The sequence below is a fragment of the Sarcophilus harrisii genome, chromosome 2 (genome assembly GCF_902635505.1).
Source record: "Sarcophilus harrisii chromosome 2, mSarHar1.11, whole genome shotgun sequence".
NCBI classification, from domain to species: Eukaryota; Metazoa; Chordata; class Mammalia; order Dasyuromorphia; family Dasyuridae; genus Sarcophilus; species Sarcophilus harrisii.
This window is the reverse complement of record NC_045427.1, coordinates 644,272,861-644,298,603: the sequence shown is the minus strand read 5'-3', so window position 1 is coordinate 644,298,603 and position 25,743 is coordinate 644,272,861. Positions and strand designations below refer to the sequence as shown.

General features: G+C 36.5%; 2 protein-coding genes across 2 annotated transcripts in view; both read right to left on the bottom strand.

Moving 5' to 3' along the window:
- IPMK (inositol polyphosphate multikinase) overlaps positions 1-25,743 on the bottom strand; it is a 71,059-nt gene that overhangs the window by 44,182 nt on the left and 1,134 nt on the right. The window lies entirely within an intron of this gene.
- Positions 272-24,882, bottom strand: LOC100913212 (transcription initiation factor TFIID subunit 7-like). Its single transcript, XM_031953243.1, is given in 4 exon segments — positions 272-676; positions 679-1,188; positions 1,505-1,596; positions 24,827-24,882. Coding segments are annotated over 4 exon segments (918 nt in total). The 3' UTR covers positions 272-416.

Here is a 25,743-nt window from a genome sequence, read left to right as displayed (position 1 = left end):
GAATTGGGATTATTCTCATTTTACAAATGAAGCAAATGAAGATTTAAAACAAAAAAATAGAAGTAATATGTCCAATGCAAGGCAGTAAGTGCTAATAATCCTAATAGCCCTTCCCCATTAGTTTTAGTATCAGTTTCATTATCATAGCTAGCATATTCAAAGCAATCAAAGGATTACAAAGTGCTTTCTATGTTTTCTCCTTTGATACACAGAACAAACTAAGGTAGATACTATTATTTCCATTTTGCAAATAAGGAAACTGAAGCAGAGAAGTTAAGTGACTTGCCAGGGGTCCCACAGCTAGAAAATGTCACAGGCAGAATATGGACTCAAATGGGCTCATTCTATCCCAATCCTCAGAACAGGCAGCTGGTGGATCTAGAGAGGTTGAAGAAAAGAAGGGGTAGAGGCAAGATCTAATGGAGCTCAATGAGAGGAAAGAGGAGGTGAATGGAAGAATTTTCTACTTTGATGATGAGGTCTTGTCGTTTTGCTCTCACTTGGGTCTCTTGGAGTTTACCTTTCATTATATCAATCTGCTTCTGAATTCCCACGACCATCTGATTTGTTTCCTCATTTTCTTGGCGCTGCTCATCAGATTCATCAAGCTTGTCTTGTAGTTGCCTCTCTAGGTCTTCTTCAGTGTCAATGATGTTTATATCTTCATCATCATGAGGATCTCTTCTTCTTCTTCACTACTGCTGCTAATATCATTAAATATCTCCCTAAGCTCATCATGTTCTGAGGAGCTATGGCCCTGCTTATGACCACTCATTCCTGGAGAGGAAATATCTAGACCTGCTAAGGAAACCTGGTTGTCTATTTCCTTTGTTTCATCTTCTGCAATTACCTCCCATCGGGCACTGACAGCTTCTGCATCTGTACTGAGAAGCCTCTTTACTTCTTTTTCCACATCTGGTGATTCAATGTACTTCTTGGCTGTTTTACGGAACTTTCTCTTTCTGACATTCTTAAGTGGCATAGTGATACCATGGTTCCAGATGAATTTCCTCTCTCTGTCCTTATCTTTTTTCTTACTTGCTTTCAGATCAGTAGTGGCAACTGGCTCTTCTGGAGGTGGGTAAAGATCCCCATCCACACTGCACACTAGCATCTGGCAGACATCTGCTGTCTTGTAAAAGATTTTTTTATCTACTAATAAGCCCTGGATCAACTCCCTTGTCCATCCTCAGCCAAGAAGAAATCAAATCAACTCAGCAGAGTATAGGACAAACAGAGAAGTCAGAAAGCATGGCCATGGCAAATATGGGCAAACATGCTCACATAATTGTTGTTTCTTTAGTTAAATGTCTTTCTTTGCAAGAGGGCAAGATAACAGGAAAGCCACAGTTATATCCAGAAACAAGTGGTGCTGAAAAACTAAAAGACATCAACAAGAGTATGGGGTATACAAGGAAGACTAGTGCCTCTGGCATGAGGACTTATCAAGATCCAGCTTGGACGGCTTTTTATCTTTGGTGTCCACATGTTACCCAACTCTCACCTGTGCCTCTAAGAAGCTGTACATAGGCAGTGGCCACATCCACAGCAAACCGTCTTGGCAGGTGAGCTAACCTAGGTTGACAGGCTTCAAACCTGGTGAGATAGGGGGATGTCTACCCCAATCATGTGAAGCCTTTCTTTCCCCAGCTGAATGGGTAAATGAAAACAATTTGTTCCAATAACCAAGACTTAAAACAGAGATGGGGGAAGGTAAGGCCCATGAAATCATTTATATCATCAACCACAAGCAATGAGTTGAAAGCTACCTAGCTTCCAACTTCCCTCTACTTGTGTTGTTTTAAGTTGTATAATTTTGTATGATTCAAAAATGATGTTATAAATATCCAAATGGCCTTTAGCAGAAAAAAGGTTCCCCACCCCTGACTTAAGAGATTGATCAGAAGCCAAGATCATCTACTGCATTCCACGCTATTGCCCATCATCTTGACTTTTGTTTTACCACTGGACTTTGATGGAAGAGAGAGTGAGGTTGATTATTTTGTGCAACTCTGCCTCTCACCTCTGATTCACGTACTAATAGAGACATCAACTCATGATGACATTGGTCTTGTTCCGAAAAATGAAAAACTAAGAAAAAGAATCAATAACATTAACAGAAGGTCAAATACATTGCAAAAGGAAGAAACAGGGCAGAAGAGGATTATGGTTGATTCAGTTTACAAGTATTTACCAAGGACTTGTTAGGTCTAAAGAAGACTCTGAAATAGATGCTCTTTTCCAGCTCCAGATTTATGATCCAGTGAGTCAGCACTGAGCTATCTGATAAGGATACAAAGATAAATGAAAACTGTCCCAGCCCTGAGCAGTCACACCCTAGTAATGTGACTCCCGGAAACAACATTCATGAACTATTCACATGTAGCTAAGTCTCAAAGATTTGGTATAGAAGGATAAAAGCATATATATACATATAGGTCAGACCTTATAGGTGTTTTCTCCATAGCAGTTATTTCTGCTTTGACCAGAAAACCTGAGGGTCTTCCCCTCCCAGATTCATTTACTCATTTATTTGTTTATTTATTTATTTAGATTCATTTACTTATTTATTTGTTTGTTTATTTAGATTTTAGGGGGGGACTGGATGAAAGAGGAGATTCTTTGCCTACTGAGCCTTAATCACTGAAAAGATTCAGCCTCAGTCAAACTGAGACTTATTGAAGACCTTAGGCCCAGGTCTCCCATTGCCATCTCCAGTCATCTTAATCTATATCTTGCCACTGGATTCCAAGGACACTGGAGAAGAATGTGAGGCAGGTGACAAAAATCCACTTAAATTCACTTGTACATCATGGCATCACCTCCCTGATGGTAGCCTTTTCAATAATGAAGAGCAAACAACAGTTTTTCAGTACTAATAAAGCCCAAAGTAGGGACAGCAAGGTAGCACAGTAGATAAGAGCGCCAGCCCTGAAGTCAGGAGGACCCGAGTTCAAATCTGGTCTCAGACACTTAAATACTTCCTAGCTATAAGACCCTGGGCAAATCATTTAACCCCAATTTCCTCAGTCAAAAAAAAAAAGGGGGGGGGGGGCCAAGGCTTTTTTCCCATTCCTTTGGTATCTTCATCTCCCCTTCAGATATCTTGTGAATTGATTCCCTTGCAGTTATGTCTTCTCTTTCTTTGACTCCTCTGCAAAGGTACTCTGACTACAATTCTGCTGCATTCCTCCTCATTCATTTCCGCACCATTTCTATACACAGAATTCAGATGTTACATCTAAGAGACCAAATACAGGGGCTCTGTCCTTGATGATGAATACAGTTATGAAAATCTTAAAGTCTTCATCCTTTCATTTTCACCTTTAAATTCTTGGCTACTGAACTGGATCACTTGCCAAACTTTCTTTAGATTGGTTTTCCCTTGTAATGTTCTTCTCTTAAATATGTTCTCTGGGAGCAGGTTTCTTGGGAGGCTTCTGGAGGCAGCCTTAGTTTCAGGTCAAAGTAATAATCCTCTCAAATGCAGTCAGGAGTTAAAGTCCAAATCCTTTATTGTCTCCTTCAAAATAGCCCGGTTGGCTTTCTTAGAGGCCTATCTCTCTCCTTGATTCCAAGAGCTCCTCCTGAATGAGCTTCTAGTGGGCTTGTGGGTTTCTGACTTGTGAATCTCCCAAAGTCCATCCTAGTTGAGGCTTCTAGCATATATAGGCTCTCTAAAGGTGTGAACTCTAATGTGTGAACTAATGTGTGAACTCTCCTTGTTTCAAGTTCTGGCCCATAACATTACCTTTCAATGATTCTCTCTGCTATGTGAAGCAATATTGATGATCTATCAACCAAGCTTTCTTTGTAACATTTTACTAAAAAATTGTGCTGAAAACTTGTGTTGCTTTTAGCGGCCATCTCTATCACGTGGCAAGTAAGTCAACTGCTGACCTAGGCTCTACTGAAGTTCTTGTAATGACAATTAATTCAGGTCAGTTAACTTCCTTACAAAATTGGTCTCGATGTCATTTCTGCTATCAATTCCTATTTTTCATTATCAACTACGTGTTAAATATTTCAAGAATGAGTTGCTTCAATTGCATGCTATAGTTTTTTCCCGTTATTATTCTTTCTTGTAGCTTTTATGTATCTTTGTTTTAGCAAAGTGGTCAGAGTGCAAACAGGCAATTAAATCAGAGATGAATCCAATAACAAGATCAATTTTATATTTTGTGATATTATTGGTTTTCCTTAATAAGCCCTAAGCCTAGGACTGACTGATTTTCTTCAAAGTATATGGCATGAGGCTTCTATCTAGTCTATAAGTCTTTGGACTCTCTCATTCCTTTTTCCTGAACCATGTTCCATACTGTTCCCATCATTGCATTAGTCATAGACAATCAAAGTGTTTGTTGACTTAATTTGGAGAGTCTTATAGAATTCTTCTACCCTTTTTATCCTTTATAACTGATATGTGGAATACATGAAATAAGAAGACAATCATTGCAAAACTTTTTGTTTTACATATTTTTCAGCATCCTTAGCTCCTATGGATAACTGGAAGAAGATAATAATATATGTCTAAGGAACTGATTTGAAATATTATGAATGCGATGTAATGGAATTCAAATTCATCAAGATAGTTATAGCAATATTTTTCTTTGGTATGTTGTTTGTTCTTCGCTTTGGAAAAGGGCCAATGACATAATGAGTGATGTCTTGACTAGCACATGAATTGGATTTGAGTGAGGCAGAGTTGCACAAAGTTGCTAGCCTCATCCTCTCTTCTAGAGTTGTCAAAGTCAAGAAGCAAGATTTTTGTCAAGACAGCCAGTGGATGACCCAGGATGCAGCAAACGACCTTCACATCTTCAATGTCCGACCAAGCTCTAAGTGCTCCACAGAACATTCTACAGTTTCCTACATGGTCATTGGAACAAATTGTTCTTATCCACTCATTCAGCCAGGGGAAGTCTTCAAATGATTGAACTAACTCACCAACAGATATCAAGCCCATCTATCACCCTCAACCTGGTTTAGTTCATCTGCCAAGATGGTTGACCAGGGTGCGGCTACTGCACATACTACAGCTTCTTGGAGCCACAAGTGACAGGTGGTCACCAAAGATGGATGAGGAGTTCCAAAAAGGGCTTGCAAGCACACAAACCAGAGGTGTAAAATTCTCCCTGAACAACCCATACATACCTTTTTTATTTTGGTAGCAAAAAAGTATAAACAAAGTGTTTGCCACTAAGATAATAACTTTAAAAAATTGTAATACATAAATGTAATGGAATTATGTTACAATAAAAAATGAATATGATGAAGTATGGAAAGATTTACTTGAACTGATGCAGAAGAGTCAGTAGGGGCAAGACAATATAAATCAATGTAAACAGAAAATCAAGCATCACAAAAGTGAATGTTATAGAATTACAAAGAATATCTTTGGGGAAAAAAGAAGACAACTTTAAGTTCACACCTTTGCAAAAGTAAGATTCACAGGTGTGGAACCTACTGTTATCTTCAGTCATTTTTTTTTTTCACATAATATTGCTTTTACTAATTTCTTTCTGTGGAGGAGATGTGGAAAAACTAGGACACTAATATACTGTTGGTGAAGTTACTAACTTGTCCAACCATTTTGGAGAATAATTTGAACTATAATCAATAGGTTATCAAACAGCATACACCTTTATCCAGAAATATCTCTACTAGGTCTGTATCCCAAAGAGAACAAACAAAAAGAAAAAGGATCTATATGAAGAAAAAGCAGTTCTTTATGTAATAGCAAACAATAGGAAACTGAAGGGATGTCCAATTGGGGAATCGCTGAATAAGTTGTGATATAGAATTGTGTTGGAACACATGCTATAAGAGATGACGGGTTGGATGGTTTTAGAAAATCTGAAACAATACATGAACTGATACAAAATGAAGTAATCAGAACCAAGAAAACACTGTACATAGCAATAATGTTAACAAAGATCAACTCTGAAAGACTTAGCTACTCTGTTCAAAACAAGAATCCCAAGACAATTCCAAAGGACACATGATGAAAAATGCTATCCATCTCCAAAGTGAGAACCAAGGAACTGAGTGGGGACTGAAGTATAGTTTTTTCACTTTATTTTTCTTGTAATGTGGATCATATGGAAATGTTTTGCTTGATTTCACATGTACAACTGATAATTATGGGCTGGCTCTCTGAGAGGAAAGAGAGGGAGAGACTAGAAGAAATTTTGTCGATATAAAAAAAACCCAAAAAAATCAATAAAATTTTTAGAAATTTGCTGTGGAAAGCTTTATGAATCAACACATGGCAGCTATGTTATTAACAGACTAATTTATGAAGTTATTCCTGTTTCAATCAACACAAAGATTAAAACAAGAAGGTATTATCTAACTAATAATATCATAAACCCCATCAAGGCAAGAAATTATTTCATACCTACACCCCTAAATGAAGCAAGCTTACCTTTATTAATATTAATAAGATAAGTAATATGTACTTCTATAACAGATTACATCTTTATAGTCACATAATTAACTTAAAAATGTGAAGAACTCTTGATTCTGTATAACACATTATGGAGGGACTATGAAGTCCCTCCTTCAATGAGGTATCTCACACACATAAATCTAAATGATAAAAAATTCCTTTATAAAGCTGATCACGGAAGAATAATTCTTAGAAAAGATGAATCCCCTCAAGATATACCTGTTTATGGATGACTTTGTTCTTCAAGTCCAGGAAGATGGCAAACCCATAGGTAGTAAAAACCCATAATAACTCAAAAGAATTTGACATATCCACTTAGGAAAAACCCAAATAGATGAAGAATAGTATTGCCCAGATTATAATATGCAGGTAGCTCATCAACACATCAACAACTGCAAATGGACAATGTGATACACTGAACACAAATGAGCTGGGTAGCCTCAAGACTTGTAAAGATTCTGATGATCTCCCTGAAACAAAGGTTCATGTTTCTAATAATATTCCTCTGGTTGTAAAAAGCTATCAGATAAATGTATCATAGGAAGAAAAGATGGGTTTATCATGAAGACAGTGAGAAGACATGGGCAACCCAAAAACTCTATCACTCTTCTCTTAATATTGAGTAAAAGGGAAGAAAGGCCTAGAAAATATTGGGTGGAACATTTACAGAATTCCTGAATGGGTCAGAGCTATATAGGATAAAAAGGCATGAATAGATAGAAATCTACATTACTGGACAAAGCATTCAAATCCATGAGATCACAGTTTCACGTTTTTCTGCAGATGCTATATTCTTCTAGCAATATCTTTTTGGCTGTAGATCATGGAATACCAGTCATCAAACTGCTAAAAGTAAAGTTCAACCAAAAGAAAAGCAAGCTCATGATGGACACTGAGCAGACTATAGCATAATCGATGAACAAGCATTTATTCACTACCAACTATGTGCCAAGCACTGTGCTAAGCATAGGAGATACAAAGGGGAAAATGAAGCAGTCCCTGCTTGAAATATATACATGATGTTTCAAAATAAAAATTAAAAAAAAAAAAAAAGAGGTAAGTGACTGGAGCAAGTAGATGGGGTTCACTAGCAATTGTAGCAATTGTAGCAATAAGGAAAAATCACTTAATTTCTATATACTTACAAAACCGAGAAGAGAGAAAACCACATTTAAAATAATTACAAAACATACAAAATATCTACCAAGACCAAAGAATATAATTACTAAGGAAATAAAAACCTAAACAACTTAAGAAATATTGACAACACACAGGCGGGCCCAGCAAATAATAAAAATCCTAACATTTAAATGCAATGCCAAGACAAAATAAAAAAAAAAAGATTACCTTGCAAAACTAGAAAAAATATTGAAATTCATATGGAGAAATAAAATGTCAAAAATCTCAAGGGATAAGGGCAGCTAGGTGGCTCAGCAGATTTGTCAGGAAGACAAATCTGCCCTCAGACACTTAACACTTCCTAACTGTGTGACCCTGGGCAAATCACTTAACCCCAATTGCCTCAGCAAAAAAATAAAATAAAAATAAAAAATTAATAATAATAATAATCTCAAGGGAAATAATGAAAAAAGTGGGAAAGAAGAGAGCCTAGCAATACCAGACTTCCAATTATACCACAAAGCAGTAATCATTTGGGGTGATAAAAAAATGGAAGATCCCGATCAATCCAATCAGAAGAACAGTTTGAGTAGACAACATAAAGAAACATGCAAGTTTGGAAGTGCTATCTTTGATAAACCCAAACCCCTGAATTCCTGGGCCAAGGACTCACAATTCAACAAAGACTGTCAAGCAAAATGGAAAGAGTCTGGCAGAAATTAAATACTGATACCTGACACCATCCAGGGGTCCTCAAACTACTGGGCCAGATGCAGCAGCTGAGGCCGTTTATTCCCCTCACCCAGGGCTATGAAGTTTCTTTATTTAAAGGCCCACAAAACAAAGTTTTTGTTTTTACTATAATCTGTCTGAGGGACAGTGAACTGCCCCTCCACCCCCCCAGCCCCCGTTTTAAAAGTTTGAGGACCCCTGCATAGACCATAGAAACTCCAGATGGATACTGACCTACACATAAAAGGGCAACATCATGAACAAAGTAAAAAATTATCTTTGAGGTCTTTGAAGAAAAGAGTTCATGATCATAAGAGGTACAGAGAGGACCACAGAAGATAAAATAGACAACTTGGATAACATAAAATTGTAAAGACTTTGCAATAACAAAACCTATATAGCAAAAACTCAAAGAGAAACAAGGAAATGGAAAAAAAAAATTGTGACAAGTTTTTCTAATACAGGTCTCATTTCAAAAATACGTAAGGAATCTATTTAAATCTATAAGAATAAGAACTATTCCTCAAATGTCAAGTGGACAAAGAAGATGGATAAGCTGTTTTCAAGGTTAGAATTTCAAGCTATCAGTATGCTCATGAATAAGCGTTACAAATCACTACGAACTAGAAAAATGAAAATTAAAGCAACTCTTGAGATTCCACATCTCAGATTGGCAAAGCTGACAAAAGGAAAATGATACATATTGGAGACACTGCAAGAAAACAGATGCACACTCCAATCTGATATAGTTGTGAATCAATACAACCATTTTATAAAGCAATTTGCAACCAGGCCCTAAAAGTTACCCTAAATAGCCAGCATTTACTAGCACTTTACAATTTGCAATGAGCTTAGATTACGACTACCATTGGTAATACCAATAAATAAAGATATACCTCAAAAAAAAAAAAATATGAAAGATGAAAGAAAGAGGAAAAGCTCCAAATGTACAAAAATGTTTTAGCAGCTTTTTTTTGTAGCAGCAAAGAATTGGAAACTAAAAGTACTCTATCAATTAGAAAAGAGATGAAGAAATTATGGTTTATAAATATAATGGAAAACATAAAGGAGGCAATTTCAGAGAAACTCAGAAGTACTACATGAAGTGATGAGAATCAAAGTGATCAGAATGAGCAGAACACTTTATATAACACTGCAAAAACAAATAACTGAGAGGTATAAGAACTCTTTCAGAGGACTCGTAATACAGCACATTAACTACCTTGTGACTAAGAGGTGATGGACTCAGGGTGCAGAATGAGAAATATTTTTAGACATGGATAATGTAGAATTTTTTTTTGTCTGACCATGTATATTAATAACAATTTTTATTTTCTTCCCCACCTCCCAAGGGAGGGAGAAAGAAGAGAAAAGCAATTACTATCAAATGAAAAGACTAAAGTTTATTTTTTTTAATGGCATTTAAGTGGTGAAACTCAAAAAGGTTTATTTGCCTAGACAAGAGTTCATAATGATATGATGATTACGGCATTTTAAGGTTTAAAAAGTACATATATATATATCACCTCATTTTACTACCACAACAATTCTGGGAGGTAGATAGTATTATTATCTTCCTTCTACAGATAGGGAAACTAAGGCAGAAACAGGTTAAGTGATTTGCCCAGAGTGACAGTCAGTACCAGGTTCAATTTGGAATTCAGGTATTCCCAACTCCAGGGTGGATGTTCTATTCCTTGGCCACTCATCTGGCCATAGGCATGTTGGAGAGTTATTTGTTATCAGCCTGAAAATCCTGATTGGAAATAGAATGAAAAGGGCTTCAAGTAATAAACAGAGGAATTTGTATTTGATCTTAGAGACAGCCTCAGTCTGAAACTTTAGGGGCAGGGAAGTGATAAGACTATCAGATTCAAACTTTAAGAATATCAATTTGGCAGGGACTGGAAATAAAGAGACTTGTTTTACTTGACTACATATTTGATAAAGACTTTGTTTTTATTCTTTGGGAAGAATAAAATATAAATTCCTGTTAATTTTTTTTAAAAAAGGACATGAATTGCAAAGAGACTTTTAAGGTTTGTCAAGAATTTTACAGACCTCACAACAGCCCTAGGAAACAGAAACTGTAAATACTGAGATACTCAGTTTACTGAGGAAACTAAGGATCAAAGAAATTATATGACTTTATTTGGGTTTTATTATGACATAATGACATTATATGAATAGAGGCAGAGATTTTATTCTGTACATCTTTGGTTCCAAAGTTGTTTCTCTAAGGAAATTCCTTAAAGGCTCTCAATTCATAGATCAATACATTCTATTGGACATTTAAATAATAATCTATATTATATTATTCTTGAAAATAAAGAAGGCATTTCAAAGTCCTTTAATCAGACAAAGGTATGATATGTAAGCAAGAAAACTGTAAATATGTATACATATATTGGATTTAACATATATTTTACATATATTTTAACATGTACTGGACTACCTGCCATCTAGGGGAGAAGGGGGAAGGAGGGGAAAATTTGGAACTGAAGGTTTTGCAAGGGTCAATGTTGAAAAATTACCCATGCATATTTTGTAAATGCAAATTCTTAACTACTCTGATCAGTGCAATGGTACTTTCCATTCCATTCCCTTTAATTCCAAAGGGCTTATAATGAAAAATGCCATCTATCTCCAGAAAGAGAACTGATGAGTCCTGAAGGCAGATTGAATCATGGGATTTTTCACTTTATTTTTCTTGCAACATGGCTAATATAGAAATATTTCTGCATGACTCAACATCATACTGATCACCTTTTCAATGGGGAAACAAGAGACCATAAGGAGGGAGAGAATTTAGAACTCAAAAATGAATGTTAAAAATAAATTTAAAACTACAAAATACTTTTCACACAAAGTAAGTCTGATCTAACCAATTGGAAAAATATTAAATGCTCTTGGATAGGGCGAGCAAATATAATAAAAAAATAAATTTAAATAAATAAAAATTTTCAAGAGAAAAAAAGATGATATGCAAACAAGAAAGATAAGGAGATTTATAGCTCAAACTCATTAATGAATACAGATGCAAAAAAAAAAAAAAAAAAAAAAAATCCTCACAGACTCTAAGACCACAGCAATATAGCCTGAAAACCATTTACTATAACCAAAGTGGCTTCAAATCAGGGATACAAAAGTAGTTCAACATTAGGAAAATAATTAGCATAATTATAACAGCAAGAAAAACAATAAAAATTACAAGGTTATTATATTATGTTATATTACAATAGATGTGTAGAAAGAACTTTCACAAAATCCATAAAATACTGAGATCTGTGACTTCACTGGCACAAGTTAACTCTTAGGCAAGAAAACTTCTTTTATTACTCCCTGTCAAGTTTATACCTTGGGAGTGGCATAGGCCTCAAGCACCAACAAAGAAGGCCTTGCCCTGGATCATCCAGTTAGTATGTAGCACTGGCAACGCTTGAAATAAAGTCACATAGGCTTCAAAGCCAGTTCTATGCATTACACCATTCTGCCTCTCATTTAACCCCTAAAAGCAAGAGTATGGAAGAGTCCTTCAGCATGGCCAAAAGCCATTTAAAAAGAAAAGCTCACATTTTTTTTCAATGCAGCAAGTCTACCCTCGTAGACATTTTCCCAATACAAACAGGAGTACAGCAATGATGATCCTTTCCATCACTGCTGGTCAGTGTAGTTCTCGAAATGCTAACTATGGCATTAATAAGACAAACAAAAAACTCAAAAATATAAAAACCACAAATATAAAAATCAACAAAAGTATCCACATTTACTGATACAAAAGACAATTTACTCATACAAAAAATAAGCAAGGAAAACTAAGATAAGTTAGGATACAAAATTAATGTATAAATCATTAGCATTTCTATACAGCAACAAACAGGAAGGAAATTTTAATTCAAAATAATTATAAAATGAATAAATAAATCAGGGAGTCAGTACTATCAAGGTACATGCAAGAATTATGTAACTACAAAATACTCTTTGCAGAAATAAAAGGAGATTTAAATAGCTGGAGTACTAGTCACTATTCGGAGTTAGGCCACAATTAATCAAAAGAATGAGAAAATGCACTTGGAAAGCAATGGCCTTAGAATCTCAAGGGATATGCTGAAATATATATGAATGAGGGGGACACAGCATTATCAGATTTAAAATTAGATTACAAAGCAGCACCCACCAAAATTATTGAGTACTGCTTAAAATAAAGAACAGAAATAGAAAAATAGGCCAATGGAACAGATGAGAAAAGAAACAGGGTAAAAAAAAAAGTGACAACAGCAAGTCAGTCCAGTGTGGGGATTTGTTTGACTCTACATATTTTTTACAAAGATTTTACTTTTTCCAGCTAGGGGAATAGAGGTAAAAGGAAAGGGAAGGTTAAAGACAGAGTTCCTGAGAAGAGAAGGAGAAAAAAAAAAGTTTAAAAAGAGAAAAGATCATTGGAGCTTTAAAAAAAAAACAAACACAGAAGAGAACATTAGGACAGAAGGAATCCCAGGCAAGCAGAATAGCTACAGAGTACATGTGCTGAATTAAATTTAAAAAGAAAAGAAAGCTGTACATAACTAAAGCTGGAAGTTTCGATCCTCTTTTTCTTTTCTCCTTAAGTATATGGAAAAGCTCATTTTATTTAGTGTAAAGTTCAAAATAAAAACACTTACATGCATATTATATGTCCATGTGTTTATTTATGGATATATGTATAGGTATATTATGTATTATCTATAGAGAAGTTTGGCCTCAAAGATTAGATGTAAGAAAGTCTCCCCATCTCCTTCATAAAAGTGAAAAATTATATGGGAGGGTCAATGAATATGTTTTTATATACAATTAGTATGTTGGTTAATTTCCCTGAACTTTTTTTCCCCCTCTTCCTTTATTCTTTTTTATAAAAGGTGACTCTCTGGCAAAGAAGTGATAAAAATGAAAATGTGGATGATAGAAAAATAAAAGTATTAAAATTTATTTTTAAAAAAACCTTTGATCCAATGTTTGATAAACACAAGAACATAAGTTATAGTACATTATTGTTTATAACACATTTATTCCAGAACTTTTCATCATGGCCCTCTGCTTCCATTCCACTTTTGATAAGCAGTATTCACTAAGCCTCCTGGCTTCAAGATCTTACTTTTGCTCCCAGAGGAGATTACTGTCAGTTTCATTTCCCTTGGAATTCTCCTTTATAGGGAGACAAGAACCCCATTTCATATCTCTGAGACTCCTCTTCGTGTAAAAAGAAGCAGATCTTGCTGAAACACTGAATCTTTCAAAAGCATGAGCAGCTGATAGAAAATCAAGGTGAAATTGAAATACAAAGAAAATGAAAATGAGAATCTCTTAATCTATATCAACATTAAAACCGATGGAAGTTATTTATTGTTAAAAAGGAAAAGAGGGAAGGCTATAAAAGTAATACAAATACAGAGCAGAAGAGGAAAATGGAAGATGCTAAGAGTGGTTACAAACACTTGAAAAGTCAAAGAATTCAACTGTTAGTCATCATTAAGTAAATCAATGACATCAAATTTATGAAGACTTTTACTGGGCCATGGGCTTCTTGTTGCCACTACAAATACTAAGACAAATTCTTTCTATTCATAGATTTCCTCTTGTATAAACTCCCATTTTTTTTCCTACTGTGTGGCACTGCATTCAATAATGTGCATTTGGCAAAAGACTTTATGGAGAAAACAAAGATTCTAAGAATACTATAATTAACAATAACTGCAATAATATCATAAAAATATGGCATACCTAATTCTGAGTTAGCTAAAAAAAATAGTCAAAGTTCCAAAAATCAGAAAACTCAATGGGGGAGTAGGACAGAGAATCCTATGTAGATGGATCAGATTTGGTCAGTATTTGTATCATTTGTATTTGCTTATTTTTTGTCACAAAGGAGGATTACAGTCTAGGAAGGTACAGGCATGTGGAAAGACTGATAGGAACGCCAAACACTGTTACTGTCCTTTATTTTTGATGATGACCAAAATGACAAAATGTCAGAAACAGTGGCTGATCCGACCAATATGAGCTTGGAATGCTCTGCCACAAATTGGACACAAATACTCTATGTAAACATTTGGAGTAGCTTCTCTAATTTTATGTAATTCACGGTTTCTTTGGGCTAATTTAATTCTGCTTTGCTCAGGGCACAGCACCTTCTCTGAGGAGGGTATGCCATGCTGGGCAATGTCATATAATCAATTCTGAAATTCTTAAGAGAGAACTTGAGGGTGACCTTGGGTGACTTTTTCTGACCATTTGGTGAGAGCTTGCCCTGTTTGAGTTCTCCATAAAACAATCTTTTTGCCAAGTATACATTTGGCATTCGAACAATGTGGCCAGCCCAACGGAGTTGTGTTCACTGCAAGAGTTGGAATGCTTGGCAGTTTAGTTAGAGAACGGACCTCAGTGTCTGGTATCTCACCCTGCCAGGAGATCTTCAGAATCTTCCTCATACAATTTAAACGGAAGTGATTCAGTTTCCTGGCATAGCACTGGTATATCATCCAGGTCTCATAGGTATACACAATGAGCCCAGTACAACAGCTCTGTAGACCTTCAGTCTAATAGTCAGTTTAATCTCTCTCCTCCCTCACTTTCCTTCAGAACCTTCCAAAGACTGAGCTAGCTCTGGCAACACGTGCTCAAAAGAAGCATTTATAGAGTCTCTTTTAAAAATTCTGAAAAATCACTCTTTGATGTTCACTTGCATTTTGTTTTCTTACTCATTTTCCTTCATTTTTGACCTGATTTTTCTTGTGTAACAAGAGAATTGTATGTTTACACATATTGGATTTAACATATATTTTAACATGTATAACATATTGGATTGCTTGACATCTAGAGGAGGAGATTGGGAAAAGAAGGGGAAAATCTGAAACACAAGGGTCAGTGTTGAAAAATTATCCATGCAAGTTTTGAAAATAAAAAGCTTTAATTAAATATATATATAATTCTGAGAAGAGAAATGGAACAGTTGCCACTAGGAATCAAATTCCATTGAAATATTTTATATATTCAGCAAATGGAAACCAGAAGCTATTTTATTCCAAGAGTAATATCACATTAATTTTATAGCATCCTTTCTAAAAGAATTCTAGAACCAATTTTTTTTTTAAATCTTCTAAAATAACTGGTAGTTCACTTACTATTCTTTATGGCTCACCACACTCTTTAGAGGGTCAAGGGGGCACTGAAAGGAAGATTACTCATCTGAAGCAGCTGGAGAGGCCTATTTTTCAACCTTCTCCACCTATTGATTTTTTTTTAATCATCCTATTCTAATTCCTAGATTATTAAATCGCAACAAATACAATTGTATTTAACCAACCAGTTAATCAAGCATTTTAAAAAAAAATTATTCTCTCCCTCTATCAAAGCTATGGGGGAGGAAAGTATACCATACCATCAAGGATTGCCTCAAAAATATGGACATTTAAAAATCTGATAAATATTTAAATTACTTTTAATAATTTATTGAAGTAATATTATCAACATTTTACTGAAATTAGTCTCATCTACAAAATCACTCAAAGAATAAATTCAGTTGCCACAGCAAACCAAAGAAATAAAGATAAAATATGGCCCTTTAAAATGAGGAGTGGCTGATGATAGTATACCATAACTGTTGTACTTTGAATCATGACAATTTAGTTATCAGCAATTACCTAATTTCAAAAGGTGAAGATTATTTGTCTAAGTATGCTTTTACTGGAAATACCCAAAGATATCAATAGCTAAGAAATGTAATCACTAAATAACCTCAGCACCTACTGGGTCCAAAGCTTTGTACAATGTAATGCAATATGACATATGAAGCAACTTTTAAAATCTACTGGATAACAGTTTTGCCCATGTATCCTCACAAAACGTTACCAGCAAATCCAAGGGTAACTCAAAATTTAGCATTTTGGAGGAAGTCCTATTCTAACATATGGCTGTCCTTTTAAAAATGGTAAAGTTATTAATTTCTAATGCTCAACCACACACACACACACACACAAAGTTAAGCAAGATAGTGAAATAATGAAGGATAATTCATTTAACATCTTTATTAGAACTTCAAACAAACCAGAAAAAATTGAATTAAGAACAAAGAACACAAGATTTAGTATCTTCTTTATCTCTGAGAGTAATCAATATTTAGCATCTATTAGCAAAAAGTGGTGGGAATCTAAGAGTTTCTGTAATTAGCATCATTCTGGAAGCAGATGCACTTAGCTCATCTGAATAAGATCAATTTATCTCTTAGATCCAAGTTTGTTCTTAACTAAAATTCAACCTAGCTAAATTTATTAAGCACCTTAGCAAGCAGCACACACTCATACACAATGGAATATCACATAATGAATCAGCTCCTACAGTGATTGTTGGAGGTAGGGAAGATGGAAGGGGGGATAAGGAGGGGTAGTGTCAGCCCCCAGTCAGAGAACACTACAAGAATTACTGGCTGAAGACGTTAATATTCAGGCGGGGACTCTTGAGATCCTTGTCCCAGAGATCAAGAAATAAGCATAGTATTAGAGGAACTGAGCCCTACCAATCTTGATAGTCCAATTTTAAATGAAACATGGCCTACACCCAGGCAAAATGGAGATGCACTTAGAGAAGTCAAATCATTTCTCCTCAGAGTTGGAATTGGTTTCATCGAATCTAAGGACAGAGTCTTGGTCCTGAGTCATTTGGTGGTCTCCTATTATAGTGCTTGTAATAAGGACTTACAAACAGCTGTCATGAAAGTAATTACAGCTTATTTACTTTTATAATTTTATAGAGGAGGAGGCATGAACAAATTAATTAGGTCCCACCAAATCGAATCAATATTCAAATCAATTTACATTTTATTTTTACACTTTTGTATTGTGCAAATGTGGAAGCATACCAAGCACTGCTCCTCAATTTCCTTCCTTACACTATATATTACAAAATATTAAAACCATTTAATCTGAAGTCCCATATCAATTCTGAAATAATGAAATTGTTTTCCATAATTCTTATTGAAGGTTTAACCAGTTTTTAAAAGGAGGGCCTGATTAGCCTAAAGACCTTTCTAAGTGAGTAATGATCAGACTAAGGATGAAATCTATTTAATTCTGTCTATACAAGTTTATATCTCCTGAGTTCACCTTTGACTATATGGAAAGGAGACTCTTTAAACTCTGCAGCTTAGAGGGAGTAGTTACAGAAAGTTAGACAGTTTGGGGAAAATGATTTTTCAAAATGTGTCTAGGTAATCATGGCTCTGGTGAAGCAAAGTGTTTGCTGAACTGTTAACTATGTCCTATCTTATTGTAGACTTTTTGTAACTCAAAAATGGCTTATATGATAGATTTTCATGAATTCTGTCACTTTGAATTTTCTAAGCAAACATACTGAGAATTAGAATTAGTTTAATAAAATTTGTCTCTGGCAGGCCTATATTCAAAACAGAATATGATATTTTTCTTCCATACTAAGCACTAGGAATACAAAAGGGAAATGGAAAACAGGCCCAGCTTTCCATTGTATCAATGGAACTGATACAGCATGAAAGAGCTTCAGTACCAAAAAGAATCAGAAAACACTTCCTGTAGGAAGTATCAACCAAGCTCAACCTTGACAGAAGATCATCAAAAAAAGTTTCTTACCTCTGTCATGGAATTGTGTGTATAAATATTCTGCATGGCAGACAAAACCTTCAAAGCAGTGATTGTTCTAGCAAATGAAATTCCTTTGTGAAGCCAAATGTACGGAGTGAAATCTTGTACTCTCTATACTGTTTTTGTGATAAAATAAAATAGTAAAGATCCTCCCAATTGTCACCATCCTACAGGATGTCCATTCTACAATCTAAATTGAAGAGGGATTCCAAAGTCACAAAAATTTAAAACTGGAAAGGCCTTTGGTGCCATTTAATCTAACTGCCAAAGAAATCCTTTTAATATCCATTCTCTTCTTAAATAATTCCATTGATCAAAAACCCAGCACCTCAAAGGGGCAGGTTCTATTCTGGGACAATCCTGAAAAGTAGGAAGTTCTTGGCTAAGATGACAGGAAAAGATAATGATGAATGCTGAAGGGAATGTGGGAAAACTGAGACACTGATACATTGTTGGTGGAATTGTGAATGAATCCAACCATTCTGAAGAGCAGTTTGGAATTATGCTCAAAATATTATCAAACTGTACATACATACTCTTTGACCTGGCAGTGTTACTATTGGGCTTATATCCCAAAGTAATCTTAAAGAAGGAAAAGGGACCCACATGTGTAAAAATGTTTGTGGCAGCCTTTTTTGTAGTGGCTAGAAACTGGAAACTGAATGGATGCCCATCAATTGGAGAATGGTTGAATAAATTGTAGTATACAATTGTTATAGAAAATTTTTGTTCTGTAAGAAATTATCAACAAGATGATTTCAGAGAGGACTAGAGAGACTTACATGAATTGATGCTAAGTGAAATAAGCAGAACCAGGAGATCATTATACACAGTAACAAGATTATACTCTGATGGATGTGGGTCTCTTCAACAATGAGATGATTCAAACCAGTTCCACTTGTTCAGTGATGAAGAGAGCCATCTACACCCAAAGAGAGGACAGTGGGAGCCGAGTATGGATCACAACATAGCATTTTTACTCTCTGTTATTGTCTGCTTGCATTTTATTTTCCTTCTCAGGTTTTTTCTTTCTATCTACATCCAATTTTTCTTGGGCAGCAAGATAACTGTATAAATATGTATACATATATTGGATTTAACATGTACTTGAATATATTTAACATTTACTGGACTACCTGCCATCTAGGGGAGGGGATGGGGGGAAGGAGGGAAAAAGTTGGAACAGAAGATTTCGCAAGAATCAGTGTTGAAAAATTACCTATGCATATGTTTTGTCAATAAAAAAGCTATTAAAAAAAACAATAGGAAGTCTTTCCTGGTATCAAACTTGTATCTTGCAACTTCTACCCACCATTCCTGATTCTGCCCTTAAAAGCAGAACAGGTCTAGTCATATGTCATCCCTTCAAAGACGGAATGACAAGAGATGCTCCTGGCCCCATCCATCCCAGCCTTTTTTTCTTCAGACTAACTAATCATCAATTAATAAAACATGCATTAAGTAGCTAATATGTGCCAGACACTGTGGATAAGACAAACGCCACTAATTTAAAGATGGAAGACAAAAACAAGTCCATGGACAGGTGCAACACAGATAGAAAGTAACTCAGGATGGCCAAGTACTAGCAGGTAGAAGCCATGGAGTTCTAAGAAAGGCTTCATGTAGAAGGTGGCAGCTACTCTGGGCTTTAAAAGAAGTCAGAAAAAAATCCCATTCCAGACACTGGGATAGTCAATGCAAAGCACCAACCTAGAAACTGGAGTACCATGTCTGAACTCGAGGAAGGAGACTACCAGTTTGGTTACAGGACAAAAGAAGCCTAATGTATAACAAGCCTGGAAAGGCAGATAACCAATGCTCATGACAAGGACTCTAGGACATTCCCCATTCCTCTAAATGGTGAGATGCTCCAGATTTCTTGGTTGTGAGGGGCACTGCATTAAGCTCGAAAGCTCTGCAGACCACCCAAAATGAGATCCACACATTCAAAAAATAAAAGGGGCACAAATATTCCCACAAGAAAAAACAAATTAAAGGTGTCTGTCATACAGAAAATGACATGAGTGGATATGAGCTTGTATGTAAGCTATAAGCCCACATGCATGGAAGCACATACACATCATGGACAGAAACAGCAAATGGGCCCAGAATTGATCTGAACATACTGAAGAGACTCCACTGCTTTGGGAAACTGAATAGCACTATTAATGACCCTAAGCTTCTCCCTGTAACTAAAACCCATCTTTTTAACCATATTCTTCTAATGATTTTGTAAAGTTGAATGACAAGATGACAATAGCGTCCAAAGGACTAAATTTGAAGGGCATTCCAGAAGGGGAAGGTAGCTGGCACCCACATAATAGCAGAAAAGAATGTGCTAAAGAAGTACTTAAGGGATCAGTGCCCACCTTGTTGCCCGTAGACTTCTTAACCTGGCATTTAAGATTGGGGGAGTTAGTGACTAATCGGGACTGGAAAAACTACAATAATAAAACAATTTTATCCTATACTCAAAGGGAGTAAATGAGGTATTAGTGATGGGTAATAATAATAATAACAACAGCTAGAACTACTAGTGCTTTAAAGCATTACATGTTCTCATTTCATCTTCAGTAACCCAGAGACAGGTGCTATTAGTAACCACATTTTACAGATAAGGAAACTGAGGCAGCAGAATTACATAATTTGCCCAAGGTCATACAGCTAAGTGTGTGAGGAGGTTTTAAACTAAGGATCAAGTTTCAGTTGTGATGGAGAGAGCCATCTGTACCCAGAGAGAGGAGTTTGGGAACTCAGTATGGATCACAACATAGTATTTGCACCTTTGTTGTTGTTTGCTCATTTTTTTTCTTTCTCAATTTTTTTTTTCCTTTTTGATCCGATTTTTCTTGTGCAACATGATATTTGTGGAAATATGTATAGAAGAATTGCACATGTTTACCATACACTGGATTACTTGCTGTTTAGGGAAAAGGGTGGGGGAAGGGAGGGAGAAAATTTTGGAACACAAGGTTTTGCAAGGGTGAATGTTGAAAACTATGAATATGTTTTGAAAATAAAAAGCTTTTAAAAATGATAAAATAAATTAGGAAGAAAAAATAAGTTAAGGGCCAACACTGCAAGGTCAACACTATCTAGGCAGAGAGGTTAATTATGAGTCCACGTGAGATACAGGGAGTGTTTAGCTGTAGTGATTGTAAAGTGTTAGGAAAAGGGAAGTAAGGAAGGTATATCAACTGGCCTTGGGAAGTGACTAGATACGGAACATAAAAAAAAAGAAAAAAATCAAAAATGATTCCAAGGTTTTAAACCAGGATTATGAAATGATAAAAGGGGTCATCAAGAATACTGACTGGTTTGAAGAGAGAAGGCTGAGCTGACTTTTGGATATGCTAGGAATCTGATGTATAACATGTTTTGACATTTGGTCAGATGGGCATGCCCAGAAGAACTTTGGATGGAGTTCAGGCAGATCAGATCTAGAAATATACATTTATAAGTCATCTACTAAGAGGTGATAAATGAATCTGAATAAACAGGTAATAAATCTAATAAACAGATTGTAAAGAGTGAAAAGGGGCCTAGGACAGCTTTGGGGAAAGCAACACTGAGGGAACTGAAAGATCAAGACAGGGCAAAGGAAAATTAGAAATGTCACATAAATTTAAAAAAAAAAAAACAAAACAGAAAGGCCAAGGAAAAAAGAGGGAAATTGGAAGCAAGCCAGGAAGGACAAGAGTCCAAAGGTAGTAAAGTAGAAGATCCTAATAGCTGGGAGATTAAAATTCTCATTAAGAGATGGAAATGATCAACTGGATAAGCTCCAGGAGACTGTGAGTGTGATTGACTAGGAGAATAGTTGCATCCTCAACAATAATATATAAGTGATAATTGTGGAAATATGTAAAGAATTGCACATGTTTAACATATATTGGATTACTTGCCATCTAAGAGAGGGGGTGAGCAGAAGAGAAGGAAAAAATTTGGAACATTAAGATTTTGCTAGGTTGAATTTTATCCACGCATTTTTTGAAAATAAAAAGCTTTAAAAAAATAAATCAATTTTAAAAATTACAGTCAGGAAAGGGGGAGGGTTTTGGAATAAAGATAATATATGTAATATATTATGTATATGTAATTTTACATGTCCAAAATTGCATTCATCTATTAGAACAGGAAGTTCTAAAACATTAAATATATCTGATTGGACATGTTCCTTCAAATTACAAGAGTTGATGAGATCATTTAAGTGAAATACAATAGAGGGAGAAGAGAAGAGGGTCCAGGATAGACCTTTGGGGGATTCCCATTGTTAGCAGACCTGATCTAGAAAAGATCTAGCCAAGGAAACAGAGAAGGAGCAATCTGACTAGGAAGAAAACCAGGAGTGGTACCCTGAAATTCTAGAGAAAAGACTATCAAAAAGAAGATGATTGACAATGTCAAAACCTGGAGGGATCAAAGAGGATAAAGAAATGGTTCTTTAGAGTTGTCAATTAACTTCTGGAAACTTTATAAAAAGCAGTTTAGGTTGCATGATAAGGTTGGGAACCAGACTGCAAAGATTTAAAAAGAAAGTGAGAAGTGAAGGTATCTTATAGCGAGTCCCCCAAAGGAAGTTAAGTCCCAAGGTAAGATCCACTGGACCACAGTGAACAACAGCGGAGGATTCTTTTACAATGAGGGAGGGGGCATATGAGCATGTTCACCCTCTCTCTTTGGACACAGCTCCAAGCTACGTACATTTGAAGTATGAGTTTGAGTTTTGCGTCCAGGTTACACTGACAGCTCTTTAAGATATTTTTGCATTCAAAAGGAGGACAAAAAATCTGAATGTGGAATACCTATTATTTTAAAATAAAGGAGGAATTTCATACATGGTTTTACTTTTTTACAAATATCTGTATGATAACATAACGCCATCTTTATCTTATACAAGTAAAACTAACAGGATGTGAACCTAATATATGGTATCAAAGACTAAGACTGCTCTGGCCTGAGCTCAAACCACTAAAAACCAGCTATTAAAGCAGGTCCTGTTTTTCAAAGCCTTCCAGTTCATCATGAAAATGCCTTCCTAATGAAGACAAAACAGTTTTATGTAATAGTCAACAAGCTTGTATTTATTGGGTGCTTGCTAAGTGCTGGGGGAGAGGAGAGTGGAGAGAGAGGGCTTGTTACCAACATACATTTAACTGAATACATACAAGCTATGGGTAGACTAAATGGAAACAAATTGAGGAAAACCTCTAATATAAAATTATGAAATAGAAACAAGTTTCTATTTCTTTTTAAAAAGGTGATACATATTACATCCCAAAGCTACCACAGTAATTTGATTTCACTATGAACAGAGGTTAAAAGATTATACACAAATGGTAGTCAGAGGGACCTGAACAAGGGACATGTTAGCTGCTTTCAAATACAGAGATCAGCTTTACTTAATGCCAAAGGAGAAAACTAAGAACAGATGAAAGGGCCCTTCAGAGAAGCAGATCTGGGTTCAATATAGGAAAAATGACCTAATTACAGCCGATCACAAATCAAGTCGGCTGCCTCCAGATGGTAACAAAGCTGCCCACAGATCACTGATTTCAGGATGGAAAAGACCCTCAAGGCCAGCTAGTCCGATTGTATCTTTCTAGAGATAAGGAACTGGAGGTTAGATAATTTTGCCAGGGTTACACGGCTATAGTCAGAGATGTAATCTGACTCCAGGTACAATATTCTAGCTATTGGAAATCTTCAATTTGTAGCTGAATTATCAAGTCAACAGGCATTTGTTAAGCCTGTGCTACATATACTACATACATGTCAGGCTCAAATCAATCATTATATCAATAATAAATGAAGAGATAGTCTCAGAAGCCGATTATTGATATTGAGAGACAATGCAAAAACTAAAATGGCCATGATGATAAGATCTAAACAAATAAGATAACTCTCATTTTACAGAATTAAACTAAGTGATTTTACTCCATAATCATTTAACCAGAACTTTTTTTTTTTTTTCCCCTATCAAATTCTAGTCAAACCCCAGCTGTATATGGATTCTCTGCATGGACACAGTAGATATAGACTCTATAATCAACCCCTTCTAGCACCTGCCCTCTCCTGATTACCTGGTGATATAAGCTCGGGGAATAACGTCTAATTAGCCTACATACAACATCGGGCTGCCTTCCAAATCTGACTCAGTATTATGGTCTGCAATCAGGCCTTTCAGGGCTCTGCCTTACCCAGAAGAGATTAACTTATCTGATTTAATCATCTGCATAGAAGGATCAAGTTTAGTTTCCCTTTACCACCCTCCAGATGCAAGGCTGACAGGGAGGCAAACTGCTTATGACCTGCAAGGTCTCTCACTGCACACCAAGCCATCTGCTGCCATCCTGATCTCTTATCTGGCCACTGGGCCCACATGGCTCAGAAGGACAGAATGAGGCTGATGACTCTGCACAGGCCTTCCTCAAGGAAATCCAACTGACCTGAAAGTCATGACATGAGGTTCCCAATGGCATGGTCAAGAACAGCCCACTCAGTTTTCCTTTTCCAAAACCATGTTCGATGTGGGAGGCTGACTCAGACAAAAGCTTGTGACCTGAGACTCAAAGATCACAGGTGTGGAGCTGTTGGCTGCAGGTATCTGCATTTACATCTCAAGTGTGGTCCAATTCTATTCCATAACTCATCCAGATCCATAATCAAACCGCTCTCTGCCCCCTGGAACCCAAGCTTGTCGGATTAAAAGAGCTAGCTGGGGCAGGAACAACATCACTGTGGACAAGCAAGAACTTTTGCAAAATTTACCTTCTTTTGATAACAAAGGCCACGTGGAAAAGGAATAAACTGTTTTCCACACAGGAAAAAGTTTTAAATTCACAAAATTATTTGGACTTTTAACTCTAACACTAACCAAGCGATGAACTTGGAGGGGTAGCAAGAAGTTGCTACTTTTAAATATACCGACATTGTTTCTTTTAATAACTATCTTTAAATCCTACTCCTCCCACCTTTCCCCAGAGGGAACAACAATGTATAATTTTGGGCTCTGGAAGTCAAATTTGTCAGACAACGGGAGATTAAATGAAACGCGGTGCGGGTTTGCCAAAGGTCTGCCACTTTGATCAGAAGTCGAACAAGCCCTTCCATTAAGATCTCCATTCTCTCACTCCGGCCAACTCATGGCAGTAAATGCTACCTAAGGAGAGGGTGTTACAAACTATGAATGGGACTTCGGCTCCACCCCAACTACCCCTACAGGGGAAATCAAGGCTTTACTAAGAATACCCTGGAAAAGGAGGAGGTGGAAGGGAAGAGACTGGAGAAGCCAAGATAAGGCTGAGTCACCCAATTGAAAAACAAAAACACCACCACCACCACCCCAAAAAAAAAGGGCCCCTCGGGCTAGCAGCTGCGACGGACATCCCCAGCTCGATTACAGGCTCCGAGAGAAGCTACTTCCCTACCCAGCCCAGTAAAGGGAAGTTCCTGCCTGTCACAACTAGGACCAGAACTAATTCCCCACCCCCTCTTCTCTGGGGGAGAGCTAGATTCCCTCCCCCCGCTTTATGCTCCAATATCCGAGGCCGGGGAAGTTACCTCCATTTTCTAAGGTAAGTTCCTCGCTCCGTTTCCTCCCGTGTAAGGACTAGGTGACTCGGGAGCAGCTTGGAGCTCCACTCCAGCTTCAGACACTTACAAGCTATAGGAACCTGCGCGGGCTATCCCCCTCCGCGCTTCTGCCTCAGTTTCCTCCACTGCAAAGCAGCCAGGTGACCAGAGATAAATTAGCACAGCCCGGCAGGCAGCAAGTGGGTACCCCACGAATCC